The sequence below is a fragment of the Penicillium hispanicum genome (assembly GCF_028827665.1).
Source record: "Penicillium hispanicum strain IBT 35686 chromosome Unknown utg000001l_segment0_segment0, whole genome shotgun sequence".
In the NCBI taxonomy this organism is placed as follows: domain Eukaryota; kingdom Fungi; phylum Ascomycota; class Eurotiomycetes; order Eurotiales; family Aspergillaceae; genus Penicillium; species Penicillium hispanicum.
The window spans coordinates 2,009,030-2,032,468 of NW_026623193.1; the positions used below are offsets into that span (position 1 = coordinate 2,009,030).

At 52.7% G+C, this 23,439-nt stretch overlaps 6 protein-coding genes across 6 annotated transcripts; 4 read left to right on the forward strand and 2 right to left on the reverse strand.

Moving 5' to 3' along the window:
- Positions 1-613: 613 nt before the first annotated feature.
- Positions 614-3,949, reverse strand: N7459_000769 (rRNA-processing protein UTP21; the record flags this gene model as incomplete). The annotated part of the gene is made up of 4 exons (XM_056939954.1): positions 614-1,216; positions 1,277-1,915; positions 2,277-3,767; positions 3,830-3,949. 4 exons carry the CDS (start codon positions 3,947-3,949, stop codon positions 614-616), a joined length of 2,853 nt encoding a protein of 950 aa, XP_056804234.1.
- An 888-nt stretch (positions 3,950-4,837) lies between these two features.
- Positions 4,838-8,795, forward strand: N7459_000770 (inositol polyphosphate kinase VIP1; the record flags this gene model as incomplete). Its single annotated transcript, XM_056939955.1, has 3 exons — positions 4,838-7,256; positions 7,335-8,670; positions 8,723-8,795. The coding sequence occupies 3 exons, from the start codon at positions 4,838-4,840 to the stop codon at positions 8,793-8,795; spliced, it is 3,828 nt and encodes a 1,275-aa protein (XP_056804235.1).
- Positions 8,796-9,233: 438 nt separating this feature from the next.
- On the forward strand, positions 9,234-10,604 carry N7459_000771 (diacylglycerol/lipid kinase family protein; the record flags this gene model as incomplete). The annotated part of the gene is made up of 1 exon (XM_056939956.1): positions 9,234-10,604. One exon carries the CDS (start codon positions 9,234-9,236, stop codon positions 10,602-10,604), a length of 1,371 nt encoding a protein of 456 aa, XP_056804236.1.
- Positions 10,605-10,922: 318 nt separating this feature from the next.
- Positions 10,923-14,147, forward strand: N7459_000772 (lipase ROG1 family protein; the record flags this gene model as incomplete). The annotated part of the gene is made up of 2 exons (XM_056939957.1): positions 10,923-11,113; positions 11,225-14,147. 2 exons carry the CDS (start codon positions 10,923-10,925, stop codon positions 14,145-14,147), a joined length of 3,114 nt encoding a protein of 1,037 aa, XP_056804237.1.
- A 99-nt stretch (positions 14,148-14,246) lies between these two features.
- On the reverse strand, positions 14,247-15,250 carry N7459_000773 (inositol monophosphatase family protein; the record flags this gene model as incomplete). The annotated part of the gene is made up of 3 exons (XM_056939958.1): positions 14,247-14,922; positions 14,993-15,074; positions 15,133-15,250. The coding sequence occupies 3 exons, from the start codon at positions 15,248-15,250 to the stop codon at positions 14,247-14,249; spliced, it is 876 nt and encodes a 291-aa protein (XP_056804238.1).
- Positions 15,251-15,647: 397 nt separating this feature from the next.
- On the forward strand, positions 15,648-23,289 carry N7459_000774 (transcription factor IIF subunit TFG1; the record flags this gene model as incomplete). Its single annotated transcript, XM_056939959.1, has 16 exons — positions 15,648-15,668; positions 15,727-15,772; positions 15,826-15,929; positions 15,992-16,105; positions 16,174-16,968; positions 17,249-18,000; positions 18,077-18,135; positions 18,205-18,560; positions 18,617-18,976; positions 19,028-19,181; positions 19,234-20,632; positions 20,918-21,189; positions 21,239-22,290; positions 22,371-22,667; positions 22,740-22,980; positions 23,051-23,289. 16 exons carry the CDS (start codon positions 15,648-15,650, stop codon positions 23,287-23,289), a joined length of 6,261 nt encoding a protein of 2,086 aa, XP_056804239.1.
- Between the last annotated feature and the right edge of the window lie 150 nt (positions 23,290-23,439).

The following is a 23,439-nucleotide window of genomic DNA, read 5'->3' on the forward strand; positions in this document are numbered from 1 at the left end:
AGAGACGATCGAGACTCGCAGAAGAATGAACAGTGGAAGATAGGGGCTCTACATTTCAATGTTTCGCTTTCTCAGCTGCAGCAAGCAGTCCATTACGCCGCAGCTGACTTCATCACACGTTGGCTGGATATCCAACACATCGTAGGCAGGTTCTGACAGGGCCAGGAGTCGGTTATAGACGTGGTACACCAGACTCGGTCCGTCAATGACCACGGACTGCACACGGGCAGGTCCAGTTGACGCGTCGGGGCCATCCCCCAGCAGAACGGTCTCTGCGTACGGCAGCAGATGTTTGGTCAAATACGGAATCCCCATCGAATGGCGTCCGGGAAAACTGACCGAGAAGCCATAGGTTGCGTAGAAGGCTTTTCATCGTCGGCTGTTTTATTATTAGTCAGGCCGGAAGGTTCCTGGGCCTAGCCTTAGAACGCCAGGGCGGAAGAGGCGGGAAACATAAATTGTTAGGAGATAGAGAAGCACTGCGTACGAAACCAATGACTTGTCTGATTATTTACCACGAAAAGAATAAGCTCAAAATAAGCCAGAGTTGAACATCTAGAGACACGCAAACTACTCTCCCTCGGCCCTGGGAGGAAAGGGGACTGACTACCATCTACCGTGCAGATCTCAGAAAGCCCACGACTCCTCGGCAGTACCCCACTAGTCCAGCCAGACGCTTCCCTTCCCGTTCTTGCTCGCTGCTCCACGAAGCCAGAGCGTCCCGCAGCAGGCGATATTCCGGCTCGTCGCGACGAGAACATAGTCCCACCGTGTCAGCGTGAATCTTCAACAGAACCGCCATCCATGCATTGATCAGCTCGAAATCTCTCCGAAGGCTGAGATGCCTCGTCAGAGCGTCAACAAATGTAGACAACTCAGAGAACCCGTCGCGGACTCGGGGATCGAGCGAACGGATCTCGAGATCCGTCCGCGCCGGAGACAAGGATTTAAGATGCTCGATCAAGGGCCCAAAATCGCCCGAATAGTGGCCGGATTTCAAATAATGGGTCACGGGGGAATCTGAGAAACCAAGAGTCCCCGACATCTTAGCAACCCGGGATCGCTCTGCCTCTGCATGCTGCGTGAGCGATTCAAATTCGGCCACCTCGATCGCGGCCCCGTTCGCCGGTGGGGAGCTATTTCCACCGAGAAGAGAGGGAAGGAAAAACGGAGCCTTCTCGGGTGCCTTGGGTGCTTCCTTGGGCCGATTACGTTCCTATAATCACTCCAATAAGAATCTTATACCATACTGACAGGCAGGGCGGGGACGACATACTCTGATTGAGTCAAGATGAAGCAGCGCCTGCCATCTGCTTTTGGGGACCAGACTGAGAGTAACCATATCCTGCCGCAGCTGGTCAGTTGTCAATACTGGCCCCTCTGTCTCGTCCGACTCGGGAGTATCGAGGAATGCTGCTTCCACAAGACCAGCGCCACTCTCGCCGGATGTGGTAGGGACCGCAGCGTCCTCAATCGCGTCTTCGTCCAGGTTCTTGGTGGATACTGGCATGAAGAGACTTCGATTGCTCCAAAGGCTGATCCCGATATTTCCTGTGTGCGCAGTTGCAAGAAATTCCCCAGTTGATGACATGGCCAGCGAGATGCACGTGCTAGACACTCGGAAAATATCAATGAGATGTCCTGTAGGCAAGTCCCACACTCGCAATGCCGAGTCCATCGAAGCTGCGATAACCCATCGCCCGTCATTGGAGAAAATGAAATCGTTGACCTGGCCGACGCATCCCCAGAACTCACGGACGAGCTTTCTTGTCTCAAGGTCAATGACACGAATGGAAAGGTCATCGCAGCTGAAGGCAGCTAGTTCGCTTGTCTTGCTATAGCGAAGCCCAGTCACAGCTGCCATTGGATGCCAATTTAGTTCCTCAACCAACGATCCCGACAGCAGATCCCAGAACTAACGACGAAGAGCGAAACCGTTAGTACAATGTGAATATGAGACGAAGCAACGATCGACAATATTACCTTGACCTTGCCATCTAGCCCACAGCTGACCACAGTTTGATTTAAATTGTCGATCATCAGACCGGTGACTGCCTTGGTATGCTTCGGGCCTTCCACGCTATTCCCAGCCCCCCATGATTTTGTTGATCTACGTGGGAAACTCTGTCGATGCTGACCGGACTGCAGATTGAACATGTCAATGGAACCACCCGCCGACCCGATCACGGCGAACGTTCCACATTGCGAGACCGCCACGCTCTATTTGAATCTATCAGCGAAGCCTCATGTATGCAACCTGTGAGTAGGAACCATACCTTGACTTCGGTGCCATCGCCCGTCGCAAGGGCCCACCGGCCCGCCTTCTTTTTACCCCAGAACCAAGTCCGTGCAAGTTTGTCGCCCCGGTGGCCAGTGACGACGCTCTCCCAACCCGTTGCGTTGGAAGTGTCGATGCTCCCAAATTTGGGGTTGGACCAAACTGGACCCGAGGTGGTGACCCCCATACCGCCATCCCGGTTCAAGGAGCACGCGATACACGTCACTTCGGGTGCCTTGAGTGTATCGACCGTGGAATTGGAGAGAGCTGAGGGTCCCATTTTCTTGGCCCTATGCTCTAAGTTGCCCTGGGACATCTCTGCATGCTGACTGTCTTTGCGCAAACTGAGCCCCCAAAGACTGCAGTCCTTGCTGGCACTGAGAAGCCATTTGCCACTAGATTCGGACCCATCCGAAGATGCAGGCAAGAAGTCAAGGGTATTGACGGCTGCCGAGTGACCGCCTCTAGAGTGAAGAGGCCGAGGGGTAGGAGAGAATGGGGTCTCATCAAAGATCCAAGTTTTCAAAGTGTTATCGTCTCCAGTCGATACCAGCACCGGTTGCCCATCAAGAAATTCGATGCGATTCACTCCGTGACCTGTGTCACAATTTGAAACTCGGTGGGCCCCACGGAGAATGCCAGCGACGCGACCACCTTTGTTCAAATCCCACATCATGAGATCACCACTCCCGCTGGATGCCGTAGCCATGACACCCGCCTTCCGGCCATCGTAACCCGCCCCTAGGCCATCACTTCGGAAAGTAATCGAAGTAACGGGGAGAGCTTGGGGTGATGCGGTCCGCAAAGACAGTACCAGCTGGCCGGAGTCGACGTTGAGAACCGATAACGCACCACTCTTGTGTGCAATTGCCAGAAGGGACAAGGCCGGTGTTGGGTGGATCGCAGTCACTGGTCCCGACCCTGAAGCTGGGGAGCGCAGTGTATGAAGAAGGTTCCCACTGCGCAAATTCCAGATATCCACGCTCCCGTCTATTCGACCCACAAAGACCTTGTTTAGATAGGTCGGCATGGTACATATAAGCCCTGCATAGACTTGAGACCCCGACGATTTTGGTATCGACTGAGGGCGCAGGCTAGCATAGTGCTCGTAGCTTCCCGTTCTCCATACCTCCAAGCCGCCCGCCCAGCAGCCAACAATCCACGATCCAAAAACCAGCAGTCGCTCAATGGGACCATCAAGGCTCGGGCTAGTCAGAGACGCGACTCGTTTGCCACGTTTGAATACCCATATTCCTCCTAATGACCGAGGGCGAAGGTGACCCCAAGCAGCAAAGACCTTGTCCTGCCAGGCATATGTGGCTGTGATGACCTCTGGAGTTTGCGGTCGACTCAGGAAAACCAGGTTCAAGCCCTTCCGCAAGTCATAGGTCTGTAAGGAATGGCCCACCGAGGTTGTAATCTGGAAATTTGATTTGCCGAGGCGCACACTGGTGAAGGGGACCGGTGTCGGAGAGACAAGGCCTAGTGTCTGCGATGAGGGCTTGTTAACAGCAAGAAGAGCCAAACTGAGATGCAAGATCACTAACGTACCCGAAAGGGCGCGAATATTTTGGACCCAAGGGAAGACGGTGCATGATGCGACCTCCCTGGAGCCTTCTTTTGTCTCTTAGCAAGAGGTAGGTCGAAAGTATCCCCAGCTAGGGCCGGCATGCTGTTGCAGTGGGTTGGTCCGGGAAGATGTGATGCTTTGCGAGACAACAATGAGAAAAATAGTAGAATAGTAGAAATTTCAGCACAGTCTGTGCTTTCAATACTGTTTCAAAAACAGAAGTCGTCTCAAATCCATAGGAGATCTCACAGGATTCTCGGAATTGTCAAGGAAGCGGGAGGTGTTGCATGCCGCTCGAGCTATTTTTTTTCTCTCGGTATCTAAATTTTCTCCGCCCGGGGGAAGCCGTGACCGCCTTGACCGCTCCATAGAACACTAATATTCTTCGTCACCTAGCATGTATGTATGAGCACATCTTTATCATAGATATATAAACAGGACGTTTCCAAAATCTCAGTTAAAAAAATGGCATTGTACCATAGTTACTGTGAGCCAACTGGAGGCTCCTTATAGCAGGAGTGTCGAGTATCTTCCCAGGTCGCAACCTAGGAAAATGGTACATTATTATGCAAGCTTGCCATGTACCTACACCCTCGTCGCAAAGGATACCTGATTGAGGAATGCTTTCGCAGAATCAAGCATAGATACATAAACCCAAGCAACGGGTGATGTTTCCGGATCCAATGATTTATCTACGTATCTGGCTTCATAAATACTACGGTAGATACCTGACATTGGCCGGAATGGGGTCTGGGCGGACCTGACGCTCTCCGCCTTGCAGTAGAAAGAGAAAAATCGCCGGGAGGCTCTGCCACCGCGGACTTTTACCAATATCTAGAACATGTCTCCATTCCACCTCTGGTTAATCTCGCCCACGCAAGGGTAGCTGCTTGATTTTCTCCCCTTCCCATATCGCGGCCCACATTGGCAACCGACCCCTCCCCTTCACAAATTTCCTGATTCCCCTCTACCTTCACTTCTCTAGGATCATGGATCCCGACAATGGCCAAATTAGCAGCTCGTCTGCTGAGGGTGGCTCCTCCAAAGGAACCTTGGAACATATTTTGGGCTCATCCGTGCCACCGATGGAGCTAGAACAGAAGGATCATCCCGTCGAGCCCTTGCCATCAACCCGATACCATGGACAGCACTCCCCCATGAAGCCCAGCAAAGGAGAACCGGGAGCTGAACACCGCTCGACCACCCGCTTCGGACATTCTACACGCTCATCTAGTCGTGCCCCCAGGAGATTTAGTGGCAGTACCGCGGCCAGCTCGATCAGCGAGGTGGAGTGCAGTGCTTCCAAGCCCTGGAGGATTGGGGTCTGTGCCTTGGATGTTAAAGCTCGCAGTAAACCCAGCCAAAACATTCTCACTCGGCTTCAATCGAAGGGTGAATTCGAGGTGATTGTCTTTGGCGACAAGGTGATCCTCGACGAAGCGGTGGAGAACTGGCCAGTCTGCGATTTCTTAATCGCCTTCTTCTCGGACGGGTTCCCATTAGACAAAGCCATCGCGTATGCCAAGCTTCGAAAGCCATTCTGTGTCAACGATTTACCCATGCAGAAGGTGTTGTGGGATCGACGGCTATGCTTGCGTATTCTGGACCAGATGGGTGTTCCCACACCCAAGAGGCTGGAAGTGAATCGTGACGGTGGACCGGTCCTGGAGTCGGCGGAGCTTGCCCAGCACATTTATCGATTGACCGGGGTCAAGCTGGACGGGCCACAAGATGGTACTGGCGGAGGCGCGGTGAAAACGCAGCAGGTATCAATGTCGGACGATGGGGAGGCTTTAGTAGTCGATGGAAAGATGTTCAGAAAGCCTTTTGTGGAGAAGCCGGTCAACGGTGAAGACCACAACATCCACATCTATTTCCCAAACGATCAGCAATACGGCGGCGGTGGTCGCAAACTCTTCCGCAAGGTGGGTAACAAAAGCTCAGAATATGACGCTAATCTTTCAATTCCTCGCTCGGTCACGGAGAAAGAGACAAGCTATCTCTATGAGCAATTTCTTCGGGTGGATAATGCCGAAGATGTCAAGGCCTATACAGTTGGTCCGGATTTCTGCCACGCTGAGACGCGGAAGTCGCCTGTGGTCGATGGGCTTGTTCGGCGCAATACCCACGGAAAGGAACTGCGCTACATCACAAAATTGAGCAAGGAAGAAGCCGCCGTTGCCTCGAAGATCTCCAACGGATTTGGCCAAAGAATTTGTGGTTTTGATATGCTCCGCGTGGATGACAAGAGCTACGTCATTGATGTCAATGGCTGGAGTTTCGTCAAGGACAACAATGATTATTATGACAAATGTGCCCATATCCTGCGAGACATTTTCGTGGCGGAGATGCGCAAGTGTGAAGCGACGATGGAGTCTTCGGAGCCGCCATCACCCGATATGGGCCCATCCAGAAGGAGCACCACTGCGAGCTCCCACCGACAGACGCTGAAGACCTTACTCAAGTCGCCCAGCACATCTAGGCTTTACAGCAGCCAGCATGCGTCTAAACCTCACGATGCGGCTCCCTCGGATGTATCAACCGGTGCCCCTTCTCTCGCATCATCATCCGGTCTGGAGAGCATCGACCCTAGTGTCAATCCTCACAGCTTGACCTCTCGAGAAGGACGATCCGATTCCCGCAGCTACAGCCCCTCTAATCCAACCAAGTCGCCAGCCCTATCACTTCATCACGTCAGCGCCAACGAAGACAACGCGCCACCTCTCCCGGCTTCCAAACACTCGTGGAAACTGAAGGGGATGGTCGCAGTCATCCGACATGCCGACCGCACCCCCAAGCAGAAGTTCAAATTCACCTTCCATAGTCAGCCATTTGTGGACCTCTTGAAGGGGCACCAAGAGGAGGTGGTAATCAAAGGAGAAGCTGCCTTATCCAGTGTTTCTGACGCTGTCAAAATTGCTATGGAGCGGGAGCTGGAGGACATGGAAAAGCTGAAATTGCTTCGTACGTCTTTGGACAAAAAGGGTGGCTGGCCGGGAACAAAGGTGCAAATCAAACCGATGTTTCGGAAGCGCCGACCAGAAGAGATGCGAGAACAGCTTTCTCCCGCCACTCCCAGTGCAACTCCCGGTGAGACTGTCCCCGAAGAACCGCTGTCGCCAGTGGCCAGTGAGGCCGCAGCGGAGAGCGAGGCCTTGCGCAGATCCCAGACACGAAGCGACTCGATCTCCGGTGCCACCTTCTCTCGGTTCTCTGCTGTAGAGAACGACTTGATTCTGGATAAACTCCAGCTTGTGATCAAGTGGGGGGGTGAACCAACTCATGCAGCTCGCTACCAATCGCAAGACCTAGGGTTGAATATGCGAGATGACCTCAAGTTGATGAATAAAGAGGCTCTGAGCAATGTCCGTCTCTTTACGAGCTCAGAACGGAGAGTGAGCACGAGTGGTAAGTGGGAAGTACCTTTCGAACGAAGACTCTTTTGCCTTCCGTAACGTAATTTGTCTGGTTGACTGATTTTGCTAGCGCAAATTTGGGCCTCTTCCTTTCTTGACCAGAAAGAAATTCCTGAGGACTTCATCCAAGTCCGGAAGGATTTGCTCGATGATTCCAATGCTGCCAAGGACGTGATGGACAAAGTCAAGAAAAAGCTCAAACTGCTTCTGCGAGAAGGCTCTGCACCCTCGCAATTTGCATGGCCGAAGGATAGCAACATCCCCGAGCCGTCTGTTGTTCTTGCTACTTTGGTCGAGTTGATGAAGTTTCATCGAAGTGTTATGCGCCACAACTTCTCCAAATTGGAAGGAGCTTCACAGTTCTCATCCACACCGTCCAAGACCTCCGAAGATTTGGGTCAATTTGATCCCCAACCTGATCGTCCCGATGCCTCCAATATCCAGGGGCGCTGGTGTGCGGGAGAAGACCCACGACTTTTCAAGGAACGATGGGAGAAGCTCTTTGCGGAGTTTTGTGACACAGAAAAGGTTGACCCCAGCAAACTTTCTGAACTCTATGACAGCATGAAATTCGATGCGCTTCATAACCGCCAGTTCCTAGAGTGGGTCTTCATGCCCCCTGACAGTGATCCTGATGACGATGAGAAAGGAAGTCTGAAGGGAAGAAGTTCGGCCAAATTCGACACAGCAATGGAAACCAAGGTTGCGACAGATACAGCCAACGACAAAGCCGAGGAACGGCCTGAAAACCAGACACTTGTTCATCGTCTTGGACTCAAGAAGCGATTCCATGCACTTGAGTCGTTACCACACCTTCGAGCGCTAGATGATTCTTATGATCATTATTTCAAACTCTTTCCCAGCTCTAGCTCAAGCAAGTGCAAGATGGACGAACGCCTTTCGAAGCTCCGGGAACTGTACAAACTGGCTAAAGTCTTGTTTGACTACGTGACACCCCAAGAATACGGTATTACCGACAGTGAGAAGCTCGAGATCGGTTTACTCACCTCCCTGCCACTTTTGCAGGAAATTGTGCGGGATCTCGAAGAGGTACAAGCCTCTCCGGATGCGAAATCCTTCTTTTACTTTACTAAGGAATCTCACATCTACACGCTTCTCAACTGCATTCTTGAGGGTGGTATCCAAACCAAGATTGCTCGCAGCGCCATCCCTGAGCTTGATTATCTCTCTCAGATATGTTTTGAGCTCTATGAGGCCCGAGATAGCGAATCCGCCTTCAACTCTTACTCCATACGGATTTCCATCAGTCCTGGCTGCCACGCCTTTGACCCGCTTGACGTGCAACTTGATTCTCGGCACGCCATCGGCTGCGCCCCGCGACGTAGTCTGACTGCCCACCAGGACTGGAAGGAGGTAATTGAGACTCTCAAGGCAAAGTTTGACACGTAAGTACAGCCCCGGTGGATGTTCACGAGCATTTTGCTAATAATTATCCAGGGTTAAACTTCCAAAATCGTTCATCGCGGTGAACCTAAGCGACAAGCACGTCTCCCGTCCACTCGAGGACTAAGAGTCATTGTGGGCTGTATCGTTGGGGGCCACCGATTTTTTTTTGGGTAGGAAGCACAAGCCGAGACGAAGTTGATGCATCATCATTTCCAGAGGGGGGCTTCTGGGAGTTACCGGCGATCTTCTCGATGTTGTATATACTGTAAATTTTTGATGTATATTATGGTAGTTCTCTTCGGTTTCTAGTTGTAAAGGGGCAGTGGTACTAGAGGTTGTATTATTCTGCAAATATTCAGGTCCAAGATTCTATGGGTTGAATTCATATTCTACATACAAGCTACGTTGATGATGGTATTAGCGCTGTTATCCTAGTAAATACGATGTATCGGACGCCAGACCGGGTTGCTTATATATCAATTTTAAACCTTGGAAGCCTTGATCCCCGCGACATTGCTTCCCCACCAGCTAGCTCTACTTTCTTGGTGTTGCAATCGCCGAAATGGTACCGACGGACATGCTTGACTGGACTATCGATGTTTGTACAGTAGACGTGATTGAGAACGTCTTAAGATGCACTTCTCGTGCCGGGTACAAAGGCAGCGTTGACCTGGCCGATATCTTATGCGTGTTGCCACAGGCGAAGTCTCAACTGGGATACTTGGTCTTGTTCCTGATGAGAATGACAAGCGATGACAAGTCCAACACACGTCTGGTGAACATGGTCATTCCGGAATTGCCAGATGCATTGATTCGATTCGTGAGCGAGATCCCCAGTCACCTGCGACACAAGGAGCCTGTTCAGGTCATAATCTCGACTCGATCTGGGACAGGCACAGCCAAAGCTGCCTTCCAAGATATCGTGCAGCCCTTCCTCACCCACCTAGATATTGATCATCAAGTCTATGAAACACAATCCGCTCAGACGATTGTTGAGCTATCACAGTTGCAATTTCTTGGGCGAGCTTGCGAGGGGGCTCCCCAGACCATCCTCCTTCTATCTGGCGATGGTGGCCTTATCGACATTGTCGACGTCTTTTACAAGTCTACTCAATATGTTAAAGTGGCCCCGAACATTGCACTGATTCCCTGCGGGACTGGAAATGCTATGGCCAACTCCATCGGATTGCACCTCGGCCCAGTCTCTGGTCTCGCCGCGTTACTCCGGGGAAAGCCATGTCCGCTCCCGGTATTTGCCGTTAAACTGTCACCGGGGAGCCAGTTGGTAATTGACGAGGGACGGAAGCGTGCGCCCATATATACCGAATCCACGGGCGTCCCCTGTCGAACAATGTACGGCGCTGTTGTGGCGAGTTGGGGCCTGCACGCGGCACTCGTCGCTGACAGTGATACTGAGGAGTATCGCAGATTCGGCGCCGAGAGGTTCAAGATGGCAGCTAAGGAGCTCCTCTACCCGTCAGATGGCACGGGATCTCATCGATATCAAGGCAAGATCACCTTGACCAGAGATGGTAAGGGCGGTGTTCACCAGGAGACCATCGCAGGAAACGAACACATGTACGTGCTCGCGACCCTTGTTCCTCAGCTCGAGAAGGATTTCGTGATCTCGCCCGACTCAGAGCCGCTGGATGGGCAGATGAGGCTGTTACGCTTCGGCCCTCTGCCCTCGGAAGAGGCAATGCGCCTGATGACACTGGCCTACCAAGGAGGTTTGCATGTGCTCGAGAACCCTATGACATACACGACAGTTGAACAGATGCGTATTGAATTCAGAGAAGATCTGGAAAGATGGCGGCGGGTTTGCATCGATGGCAAGATTGTCGCTGTCGAGAAAGGAGGCTGGATGGAACTCGGCAAAGAACCCCGGCAGCTGCTGGCAGTGATCAAGCCAGGTAGTGAGAATGCACAATAGATGGCTGATCCTACCGTTAGTATCAGGTTATTCAGATCCGGTAGATCGAAGTAGTCAGTGTAGAAGGCAGTGTTATGTATACGGTCTGGAGCGAGTTTCCACGGTTGTTGGTGTTGACGTTCCCGCCGGTCGCACCGTCGAGAAGGATTCCTGCCTTGGTGGTGATATCTGCCGGATGACCGCTGCCCGGTCCCTTCAATCAGTGACCGCGAACCCCCGACACTTCCTGCACCACCACCGATGGCACATGCTACTTGGCCCTAGTCGCGTTGCACTCGTTCTGGCTTCGATGGGTTATGGAGCTGCCCGTCATATTCAATGCTGATCACACCCCGAACGTACTCTGCGTCGCAAAGTTCAGACCAAGGAGCGGCCGTTTCCCGCGTTGACGGTGCGCCTCGCTTCTACACGCTCGCTGGGTGGCGCCAGCGCCCTGTGGATGCAAGAGCAACCCCAGAGATGCTTTTGGTCCATCAGGTTGGCAGTGTGCGCGTAGGAGAGGTTGTCCGGTAGGTCCATTGAGATTCCGTGTTTCCGATGCCTTTTTCCTTGACCTCGGCGATTGCAGGAGCATCTCCTTTGACTAGTGAGCCGTCAAGCTGATGGTCACCATTCGACAGGTACACTGTCACCTACACCCCAGCTGCCGATCCGATCCTGCCCATCCCGTCAGAACTCCATGTCAGGGTGAAGAACACATCTGCGATCCCCCTCCGAGCCGCGTATCTCCACGGTCCCTATACTCTCTATGCATCCTGTTACCCGTCCACTTACGATCCGAACAGCAAGTATGATAGGCAACGGACCGAGGGGGTTCCGCAGTTTGAACCATATCTCAAAGCAGGAGGCAACTGGGATGCAACCATCAAGATGCCGGTGCACTTTGGAGACCGACACAGTCTGGCTGTGGGTCATCTAGGACCCGATCGTGATCGAAGTGTGACATGGGTGATTGAGATTGTGTCGCAAGTCATCTTCTCGAGCAGTGCAGCGGTTCATTTTGAACTATTGATTGCCCGGGATATGAAGGCCTTGGAGTTCTTTTCGGCTAGCGGATCGTCAAGTAATGGAACTGGACCCCCCGGAAAATTACAGGATCATTGGCCTCCAGGAAGCCAAGGCCAGCGGATGATTGCTACAAAGGGTGTATATTCGAAATCGACGACGGTCTCTGTCGACGACACCAGTAGCCTTTGGAACAGTCCGCCACTGCCTTCGGCGATGACGAGCTCATTCGAGGCTATACCAGATGTTGGTTCTCCTAGAGAAACTACTGCTCAAGCTCCAGAACTGGCGCAAGTATTCAAGAATCCGCCGCAAAAGCAAGACAAGATGCGAGTTCACTTGGTGGTCTTAACTCATGGCTTGCATAGCAATTTAGGCGCAGATATGCTCTATCTCAAGGAAAGCATCGACGCTGCTGCGAAAAAGGCTAGCTCTCAGGGCGGAGGCACCCACGAAGATGAAGAGCATGTGGTTGTCAGAGGATTCTCTGGGAATGCAGTTCGCACAGAACGTGGCATTCAGTATCTCGGCAAGCGGCTGGCCAAATATGTTTTGCTGATGACATACCCCGATCAACAGTACTTCCCTTTGAAGAGCTCCAAGTCGAAGTCGTTCACGCGACCTTTCAATGCTCGCAAAGAACACTCCAACCCGACCGTAGAGCCACATTTCTCGACAGCTCCGGATGACACTGAAAGCAAAGATTATCACGCCTATCAGATCACCAGTATCAGCTTCATTGGACATTCACTTGGGGGATTGATCCAAACATACGCAATCGCATATATTCAGAAACACTCCCCCGAGTTTTTTGACCGAATCAAACCGATCAATTTTATTGCTCTCGCAACTCCGTTTCTGGGCCTCAGCAACGAGAATCCGATGTATGTTCGATTTGCTCTAGATCTAGGCTTGGTTGGGCGAACTGGGCAAGATCTTGGACTCAGCTGGACGGCACCTAAGGTGCGAAGTGGGTGGGGGGCCATCATTGGCGGACGAGGAGACTCGACCAAAGATCAAAGCAATACAGACCCAGGTGCAAAGCCGCTGCTGCGAATCCTACCTTGTGGACCGGCTCACCAGGTCCTTCACAAGTTTCATCATCGCACTCTCTACTCAAACGTGGTGAATGATGGGATCGTCCCGCTACGGACGTCATGTCTACTCTTCCTCGACTGGCGAGGTCTCGATCGCGTCGAGAAGGCAAGAAGAGATAATGGTCTCGTCGGGACCATGGCTGAATGGGGCTGGGCGGAACTGACTGGTGCGAACTCCAAGTCGCCGCGACTTGCGCGCTCTGGCGAGCTTCCAACTCTGGAATACGCCAGTGACATATCGAAAGACCGTCATGAGGGCTTGTCCGAGGATTCCCGTTCTTCACGGGAGCCTGAAGACGCCGCATTTGCACACCCATCCTCTCCCATTCCAGAGCAAGTTCTTGCCAAGAGCAGTCCTTCTTTGCAAAAGAGCAGCACAGTGGGCACAACATCAACAGAGAATATACCTGAAAACAACTCGTCTAGTCCTTTGGCCACCTTTCTGTCCCTGTTTCGTACCAAGGAGGCCAAGCCTGCTGCTAGTGGCAAGCATCAGAAGATCTATAAGCGCAGCCAAACTCTCGGTTCTCTTGACGCCAGCGAATCCCCGGCGTCACTGCTCCGGGGCAATCCTGGGTGTGAGAATGATGGAGTCCATACACCCCCCAAGACGACCCTTTTTGAGTCAGCAGGGGACTTGCTGATGCCTCCTTTGCCCCCTACTGATTTTGTATTGGACCCGGCTGCTCGCCCTCGCACGATTTTCCATGATCGTGTCTATCATCCGGAGGATGTGCCACCACCAGTCCCCACGAAGCGACGGACTTTGGCATTTGGATCGCTGCAAAACAAGAATCCCAAGGCAACACCATTACTCTTGAACACCGGGGCTAATGGCAATCAATCCGAAAGTGGATTGAAGGTTGAAGAGAAAATTGCTAGAGCTTATCACCGTGACTTGACGTGGCGCAAAGTGCTCGTTCGTCTGGAACCCGATGCACACAACAACATCATTGTGCGGCGCATGTTCACCAATGCCTATGGGTGGCCCGTTGTGAAGCACCTTGTTGACACACATTTTGGCTCATCCCCGTCCGTGGAGATAGATGACACGCTGAAGACGGACGTAGAAAGAGCCAAGCCTCCCGGTGTTGGGCCGACTAGTTCTGGTGATGAAGTCGAGGGTCAATCCGATGCCCCCGAAGACGACCCAACAGAGGCTCATGGGGCCAAAGCAAGTCCTCTCCATGTTCTCGATGACCTCTCTCAAACGGAAGCTCGTCTGCAAATTCACACGCGATTTGACACCTTCCCGGCTGAGCATGGTTCCCACACGACCACCAGCACGAACGGACATTCTCACTATACGGGGGTCTCTAGACAGGATTCGGCACGCTGGACGGATCGTCAAGTGGACGAGGATAATGACTGTGAGTCCGGGCTGGACGAAGAGGATGGCAATGCCGGCTACCGCTGGGCCCCAGCTTATCGGGCAGCATAGAGACTGTACATATCAATATTGCGCCAGACTCCGTAAGCGATCTAATCTATCTAGATACTTCTATCTTCGGAAGGTATCCCCTGGGACCAGGAATCCTGGCTAGTATGCCAACCTACCTTGTATATAGCTCCAGAATTCCTCCACAAGCTCATGCTGTCCAGTTTGCGGCGCTCCGCGCACCGCAAGATACTTGCGTCCATCGAGGCGGGTCTCCCAGCCCCCCGGGTTGCCATCCACCATGATGCCACCTGCTTCAGCCAAAATCACCCACGCGGCGCAGACATCCCACGCCCAGCATCCACCCTCCCAGTATAGATCCAAGGTGCCCTCGGCGACGGCGCACAGATTGAGAGCAGCAGATCCTAGACTGCGCATGGAGCGGACCATTGCACCACCGCTCTCCTTGGATTGGCCCAGCTTTTCGAAGGTCCGGACCTTGGTCTCCCAATTCGGCCCGCTGCGATCCGAACCCCATTCAATGCTAATGAGGGCATTCGCCAGTCCCGATAACGGCTCTAAATTTTCACCTTTTAACGGTAGCCGAGTGTCGCGATTCAGAAAAGCCCCCTTTCCCCGAATAGCGGAGTACAAAGCCTTGGTGAAAGGATTGTAGACAACTCCTACCGTTGGGACCTGACCCACGGCAAAACCGAGAGAGACACAGGCGTGAGGGAAGCCGTGCACAAAATTCACTGTTCCATCGATTGGGTCCACGACAAATGTAGGCGCGTCAGTCAATGGATGTGCTGGGTCATACGTCTCCTCGCCATGGAATCTGTCTCGAGCAAAGCACGAGTCAGCGGCATGCACGCGGGCAATGACAGGGTCCAGACCGATGCACGTACTTATAATCGGGATATTCTTCTTTCAAGGATGTCGAAATCATATTTTCGACCCTACGATCATATTCAGTGACAAGATCGGCACCTACGTGGGAAGAGTAAGCTTTTCTGCTGTACGGTTCCATTCCCCAGCCATAACCTACTATTTTTCTTGGATCCAGTGCCACTGGTGTCTGGGAGGGCATTTGTAATGATGTCCCCAGCCCGATAAGCCAACGACTCCAGGAAGTCGTGGATTGCATTCAGATCTAGGGCAGCCATTGGTTTTAGGTGAGGTGTCTTGTTGGAGTACCAAAATCCGGCGGGATGTGGGTGGGAGCTTTGGAGTTGACCTGGATCACACTAGAGGGGGTACCACGACACTCGGCCACACTGATCGGGAGGCTGTTGAGCTTGTCCACTCCCGGGTTGCAGGGATCTGTCTTATGAATGTATTACCACTCGGAGAGGGGAACTGGTCACGTTCATGAAAGGCGCAGAGTGTGCCGATTCTGCGACATGTCCCAGATTGATGATTTGTACATCGATGTGACTAAGACCCCGCCGGTGTCCAGGTGACGTCGAAGCTGTCTCCCCACTGGGGAGGAAAAAGGGCTCGGGCGGGACCAGGTGTCGATGTCGATAAAAATTCTTTCGAATTCACACACTCGCCACTAGAATGCCGACCGAACTAGAAGAGGTGCGTCTTGCTCGCCAAATTACAGCTCGCACATTCTGATCTATGATTTCTGCCACAGCTGGTGGAGTTTCTTCACCACGGGAACACCCAGATTCGACAGATCGGTAAAGAACCCGCGCGAATGCATCCGCTGCCCTGGCAATTGACACCTTTCCAGCCTGTGAGAATCTCGTGGGATTTTCGACAGCTCAGCCCAGTTTGTTCAAGCGGCAGCAGTTGCTCCCCATTCGAGACTTGAAACTTCTGGCTCGCGACTATACCGTGCGTGCAGCATAAGCCATCCGCGACCCTCGAAACAATTGACTGATGCGCGTCTCCCTTAGCCCATTGCCAAAAACGCCTTGATTATCCTTATCAACCTCTCTAGCGATGAGGAGGTGCTGAAACATCTGGTCGAGGATGACCAGTTTATCGAGACCTTGTTGAAGAAGCTCACGGTCAGTATGTGCATTGACAAAGCAAAGGCCCCGTCCTCCGTCGCTGACAACGGGTTGCGCGACCCTAGAATGTCAAAGAACCAAATGCCGATGAAGTTGCGATGCTCCTCGCAAATCTCGTCAAGTCCGAGCACTTGGACAAACTGCATTCGCTCAAACGCAAAGCCCCCGAGTCCGTCTCCACCTCTGAGAATGCTATTGACCAACTGATGGACTGCTTCGTGAAGGGTGCCGAGGGTGGGCTCAACAAACACGCCAACTTCGACTATCTGTCCTACCTATTTGCCGACCTATCACAATCGGAGAAGGGGCGCGTGTATTTTACCACGCGCCAGAAGTATGATGGGGTCGTCCCTATTACCAAGCTGACCGTCTTCACGGAGCACAAGAGTGACATCCGTCGAAAGGGAGTGGCGTCCACAATCAAAAACGTGGCATTTGACATCGCCTCGCACCCCATGCTCTTTGCCGAGGATGGTGCCAACCTATTGCCGTACCTCCTCCTGCCCATCGCTGGCCCGGAGGAGTTCCCAGACGAGGAGTCGATGTCGATGCTGCCAGATCTGCAGCTGCTGCCTCCAGACAAGGAACGTGACAGCGACAATAGCATAATCACAACCCACCTGGAGACGCTGCTCCTTCTGACCACCACCCGTGAGGGTCGTGATAAGATGCGCGAGGTACAGGTGTATCCCTTCATCCGTGAATGCCATTTGCACGTCGAAGATGACGGGGTGCGGGAGGCCTGCGACCGGCTCGTTCAAGTAATCATGCGAGACGAAGAGGGTGAAGGAGCAAATGCTGAGGATAACATGGCCAGGGCGCAAGCTCAGATCGAGGGGCCCGTGGATGAAGAAGAGAAAGTAACGGAGCTGTTTTAGAAGAAATATACCACTTTGTGACATATACCCCTTTCTCCATAGAACCCCACGAGAGGCTATGGCCCGATCCCCATCTTGTATGTAGCCATTGATTATTCCATTGGCGATTGTGTTTCTTGAGTTAGTTACATGCATGGATATGTATGCGTTCATCATGGATTCGAATGGGCCCCACTCCGTCCATTCTCAAATTTCGCTTCTCTCAATAATATCGATTGGCGCCCCTCATCGTTTGCACACGTTAACTAGTTAAATCCTAAAGAGCCCCCCAGATTTCATCATTGCCATCTTCGAGAGCTCATCCGCACTACCCACCATCACGACGACCGACATCCCGCTGCGGACGCGGAAGCTGTCTTGTCCCCCGAACCCGAGGGGCAAGTGGCTTCCCGCCGAATCGGACCGGACTGACAGTCCCAATTGCAACAACAACGATGGAAACTGCGAGCCGCACGTTGATCACGCTGATCTCGACTCCGCCCTGAACTCGCCCGGCCATCACAGCTCCCTTGTTCAGCGCTGTCGGGCTTTCATGTCGCGTGCCCCGCTGGTTCGGTCGTCGCCCGCGCTGGGCTCGTCGTCATACGGAGCCGTGCGGATTCCACAGGAGGACTTGGGGCTCCATGATGCAGCTGTTGTCTCTCACCAACACGACGGCGCACGCAAGGGCCCCAAAGGCTCGCAATGTATGAATACTGAGAGCTGTGCCGAAGGTCCCTCCAGCGATGGCCAACGAAGGTCAAAGCCGAGACGGTCCTATGCCTCAGGTCGCCGAAGAAGTAGTGGTATCTATTCGGAAGGACACAATCGTCGACCCTCATCGGCAACCTCTGACGTTGGCATGGGAGCTGATTCTAAGTTTTCATTTGCGACGGGTCTCGCGGTGCTGGGAAATCCAGTGGCGCATGAAACCCCGGAATCTTCTCCCTATATAACCAGCGACGACGGAGATGGTCTGGATATAGACGACGAAGACGCGAAATCTTCCGAGGAAGACCCCCCTGACAATTCACCGTAAGTCAAGCCGGTCACATCCAGATCCCACACCTCAAATTCTGGAAGCCCGCTGCTGACTGGTGCGATCCTCTAGCTATGCTCAAGTGCGAGCAACTGTCCCGGCGACTGACGATGTTTCCCTTTCGATCAATAGTATGTATTCGCTACGTGAAACTAAAACCACTCATTTGAAGGACTCGTATCTAACCGTATAGTAAATAGCGCCCCGCATGTGGATTCTGTGCTTGCTCTTCTCTTTGACAGGCTCTGCTGCCAATCTTTTCTTTTCCCTTCGTTATCCAAGCGTTGCAATCACACCGATAATTGCGCTTGTCCTAGTTCATTCATTGGGAAAGTCCTGGGATGTAATTTTTAAAAAAGTGGATGATCCAGTTGAGATCTTCGAGAACGGCACCCTTTCTCACCGGGAATCACAGTCTGATGATATCGATGGACCAGGGACCTCCTGGGTCTCTCGGGTCAGGCTCTGGCTTTCCCAGGGTAACTGGAACGAGAAGGAACATGCCTGCGTCTACATAAGCAGCAATGTCTCCTTTGGGTTTGCTTTTGCAACTGATGTGGGTATCAAACATATGTTCCCCTTCCTTTTCCCCGAATCTGACAGGGAGCATAGGTGATCGTCGAGCAACACAAGTTCTATAACCAGCAGGTCACCATAATATACCAACTCCTACTTATCATCTCGACTCAAGTTCTCGGGTATGCATTTGCAGGTCTCACTAGGCGTTTTCTTGTGAGACCTTCGGCCATGATATGGCCAGGAACGCTGATGTCGACAGCCATGTTCTCAACCATGCACAAAACAGCTAACAAAAAGGCCAATGGATGGAGCATTTCTAGATATAAGTTCTTCATCCTCGTGTGGGGTGGTGCGTTCTTTTGGTACTTCGTTCCGGGCTTGCTGATGCCGGCCCTGAGCTATTTCAACGTGATCACCTGGCTTGCTCCCAAAAATGTCGTGATTTCAAACCTCGTAAGTGTTACGTCTATGGTGGTCCTGTGCGTCCATTGCTGACCGGTTTAGTTTGGGGTTGCTTCCGGCCTTGGGATGTTCCCGTTGACCTTTGATTGGGCCCAAATCGCATATATCGGGTCACCGTTGCTTACACCATGGTGGGCTGCAGCTAACATTGTCACTGGCCTAATCGTTGTCGTCTGGATCATCGCTCCAATTCTGTGTAAGCAGGAATGTCTTCTTTGATTCTATTCTCCCTACTGACGAGATAAAAGACTATAAGAACGTGCTCTTCTCTTCATACATGCCGATACTGTCCGCGGCGGTCTTCGATAACGCTGGTCATCCGTACAACGTGAGCCGCATCTTGACTCCAGAATTCCTGTTTGACCAGAAGGCATATGAGGATTATTCTCCGGTCTATCTACCCATCACTTATGTGTTGTCTTATGGTGTGCAATTTGCCGCTCTGACATCTCTTGTCACCCATACAATCTGCTGGTACGGCAAGGATATGTGGCAGCAGACGCGGAAGGCTTTCGAGGAACGGCGAGACGTGCCTGGGTTTGAGACCTATGAGCCCCTTCGAGGGGACAACTGTCGCCCTTCCGTTCGCCATAGTCACGAAGCCTCGAGAGATAGCTCTCATGATCTCAACCGGGAGATGCCTCTGGGTATGGAGGATGTCCATTGTCGTTTGATGAGGCGCTATAAAGATGCCCCGCTTACCTGGTATCTTTTCGTGCTCCTCACAATGCTCGCCATTGCCACTTATACCGTGGAGCAGTATCCGGTCCACCTGCCTTGGTACGGACTGTTTTTAGCCCTGGGAATCACCTGCGTGTTTTTCATCCCGGTGGGCATCATAATGGCCGTCACCAACCAACATAGCAGCCTTTACCTGATCTGTCAGCTTCTCTGTGGCATTGTCTTTCCTGGACGTCCCGTTGCAAACATGATCTTTGTGACCTACTCCTACATCAGCTCAGCCCAGGGCATCAAGTTCTCCTCAGATTTGAAACTCGGCCACTACATGAAGATCCCACCCCGCATTCTCTTCAGCGTGCAGATGGTGGCAACTTTAATGTCCAGCTTGACCCAGATAGGCGTCCTGAATTGGATGTTTGACCACATCCCGAAGCTGTGCACTCCGGAGGCGATGAATGGCTTTAACTGCCCAATTGCCCGCGTGCATTTCAACGGCAGCATCTTATGGGGTGTCGTTGGGCCCCAGCGCTTCTTTGGTCCTGGAGGTCTCTATCGGCCGCTCGTATGGGCGTTTCTTGTGGGTGCTGCCGCACCCCTGGGCGCTTGGGCCCTGGGTCGGCGGAGTAAGAGAAGCTTCTGGCGCAAGGTGAATTTTCCTGTCCTATTCGGCAGTCTCAGCTGGATCCCCCCGGCCACGGGGCTCAATTTCTCGATATGGGCGCTTGTGTGTTTTGTCTTCAATTATGCGATCCGTCGCCGCAGGACGGCCTGGTGGGAAAAGTATGCAATGACACTTTCGGCGGCTTTGGACTCGGGGCTGGCATGTGCTGTTGTGATCGTCTTCTTCGCGTTCATCTATCCTGGATGGGTTGCTGGGTTTACGTGGTGGGGGACGGAGATCTACAAACAGGGCTGCGACTGGATTGCTTGTCCGTATCGGCAGCTTGAGCCTGGTCAGAAGTTCGGGTCATGATGTTGATCATTGTCCACGGGGATATGCATACTATGTGATGTATATCATGAGATGGAAGTAACGCCACGCAATAAAATGAAATAATGATGGGATGTGACATCTGATGTGTATGTAGATCCGTCCATGGATGGATGCCAAGCCGCATCTTACCTAAGCTTGCCATCATCCGCTCCATCAAGGTGTGGGACAAGTCGAACCTCTGCGTCCGTCTTCTCTTTTTCTCGTCTCTCAACTCGGCGCCCTCTCACTTTTTGGGCTGTTGCGCTTCGCCCATTTAGTTCAAAGGTGCTTTCTTCTTCCTCATCTTTGAATTATGTCGACATCGACCAATCCTTCGAATGGTCGGACACCGACTGGGACAAACGAAGCTCCGCCGATGAAGATCCGCCGTCCCCGAGCAGCAGACCCCCTAGTCCGTCCAAAGAGAAGACTCGCGAAACCTCCCGGCGCTACCCTGCCCCCCGGAACAGCCACCAAGACCCTACCTTCGCGCCCTCAGACTTCAAATGCTCCACCTTTATCGCAACCAGAGAGACCCCGACCCACGCCAGTGAGAGAAGATCTGGCTGTGAATGGGTTCAGTGGTCCTTTACTATCAGACAAATATGTTGACTATCCTGTGGTGACGACGAAGCGAGCCCTGCGCGAGGGACTGAAACATCATATCGCGCGGTTTGCCGCCAAAAGAAGCGTGGATCCTCGGGATGAATCACAGTTCACCCGGCCCGTGAGACTGCATCGCCGTGATCCTCGTACACGCACCCATGATCAGAACACAGAACGAATGCTGGGACCCGATGGCCAGCAGCTAGATGAGGCGGACCGAGAAGCTCTGGACGCGAGAAGAGCTGCCCGCGAAAAAGAACGTGCCGAGAATCTAGCCCAGATCGCACCCTCCACTGGGTCGGCTGCGAAACGACCGAATGCCCCGAAACAGAAAACTCAGCAGGTCTTCAAATCCGACTTAACCCCCGAGGAGATTGCCAAGGCTCGGATTAAATATGAGGAGGCATTACCTTGGCACCTTGAGGATTTTGATAACCGTAACGTTTGGGTAGGCAACTACGAAGCGGCACTGTCGGAGACCCATGCGGTGTTTGTCCTCGAGAACACTGGCAAGATGCGGATGATCCCCGCGGAGAAGTGGTATAAATTCAGTGCCAAGAGCCATTTCAAGGCATTAACCATTGAGGAGGCTGAAAAGTACATGGCAAAGCGAGTCAAAGATCCTCGATGGTTCATGGAAAAACAGCAGGAAGTCGCTCAGCAAAGGGAATTGGAACAATATGCCAAGCAGCGCAAGGTGTACGCTGGAAAGCAAGGTGGTCTCGCCGGGCGTGAGGGCCTGGAGGCCAGCGAGATGGACTTCGAAGAAGACCGGTTCGCAGATGATGAGGAGCATGACGACCTTTTCAATGACCAAGACGAGGACTCAAAGGCTGCTGAGAAGCGAATCAAGGAGGATCAGCTGAAAGCAAATGTATTTGACCTGAAGGAGGAAAAGGATTACGAAGAGGAAGAGCAGCGTGAAAAGAGAGAACGTGAGGCTCGCCACAAGTTGGGAAAGAAGATGCGAAAGGCACTCAAGAAAAGAGAGAGGAACTTTGACTACAGCAGTGGTTCGGACGCCAACCCGTACACCGACGAGGAAGTAAGAAGGACCCCCCCCCCCCGTCTCAATTCCAAGAGAGAAAAAGGAAGAGGACAAAGCTGACTGGAGTTCATGTCCAGAGCTCCGATGACAGCGAGGCCGAGCGCCTCAAAGAAGAAGAGCGGAAAGCCGAAGAGGAAAAGAACCAAAAGGAATCAGCGTCATCCTCGACCAAAGGTACCAGCACACCATCGGGTAGGCCGAAGCATACCGATCCTCTTAAGAAGCCCACGGCATCCCGCAAACGGCTTGGTTCACCAGGTGCTTCTGATGCCAGCGGCACGGATACCTCTCGTAAGAAGGCAAAGAACAAACACCAGTTGTCGCACCCAACGCCGCAGCCTACCTCACGTCCTATCTCTCCATCCTCTGTTCAAGTAAGTGCAGACTGGCACTCTGGAAGCTTTTCTTTAAGGTCCGTACGACTGATGCTCACCCAACCTGGTTAGGCTGGCAAGAAACGACTTCGAAACCTTCCGTTGGGTGCCCCAGGATCGGGCAGCGATGTTGATGCGGGCGCCGGGTCTGGTGCGGAGATGAGCGAGAGTAGCAAGCCCAAGAAGCTCAAATTGAATCCGCCTGCTGGCACTTCTCGAGGAGGCACACCGCAGGGATCCCGAGCTGCAAGCCCTATTGCGGGCACCCAAAATTTCTCTGGCAGCCGAGCCAGTAGCCCCGAGGGAGCTCGAGGTAAGTCATTATCTCTGCAAACGTTCCATAACATAAGCATTGATCGCCCACTGACTCTTTGGTTGCGAAGGCCCAGGTCGCGTCTCGACTCCAGTACCGTTGAGCAACCAGTCCTTCCCGACACCCGTAGAGATCCACGCTGCCATCCCGCCCACGGGCATTCTCAGCAGCGATCTCCTGCGTATCTTCCGTCCTCGCATCGGGGAGTCCAAGGAGAACCATCGCCGGTTCATTGCCATCGTCAAGGATGTCAGCGTTTATGGCAAAGAAGACCGTATGCTACGGCCCGGCCCGTGGAGAGAGACTTGAGATTCGAATGTTCTGCCGGTCTTACTAGAGCAATTAAGAACTTGCCTGTACGATACAAAGCTTTTTAGTCTATTCATTAATTCTGCTGTAGTTGAGGGGGGTTTACATCCCACTCTTGCCTCAATGATATTTCATCTAGACGCAATTCCC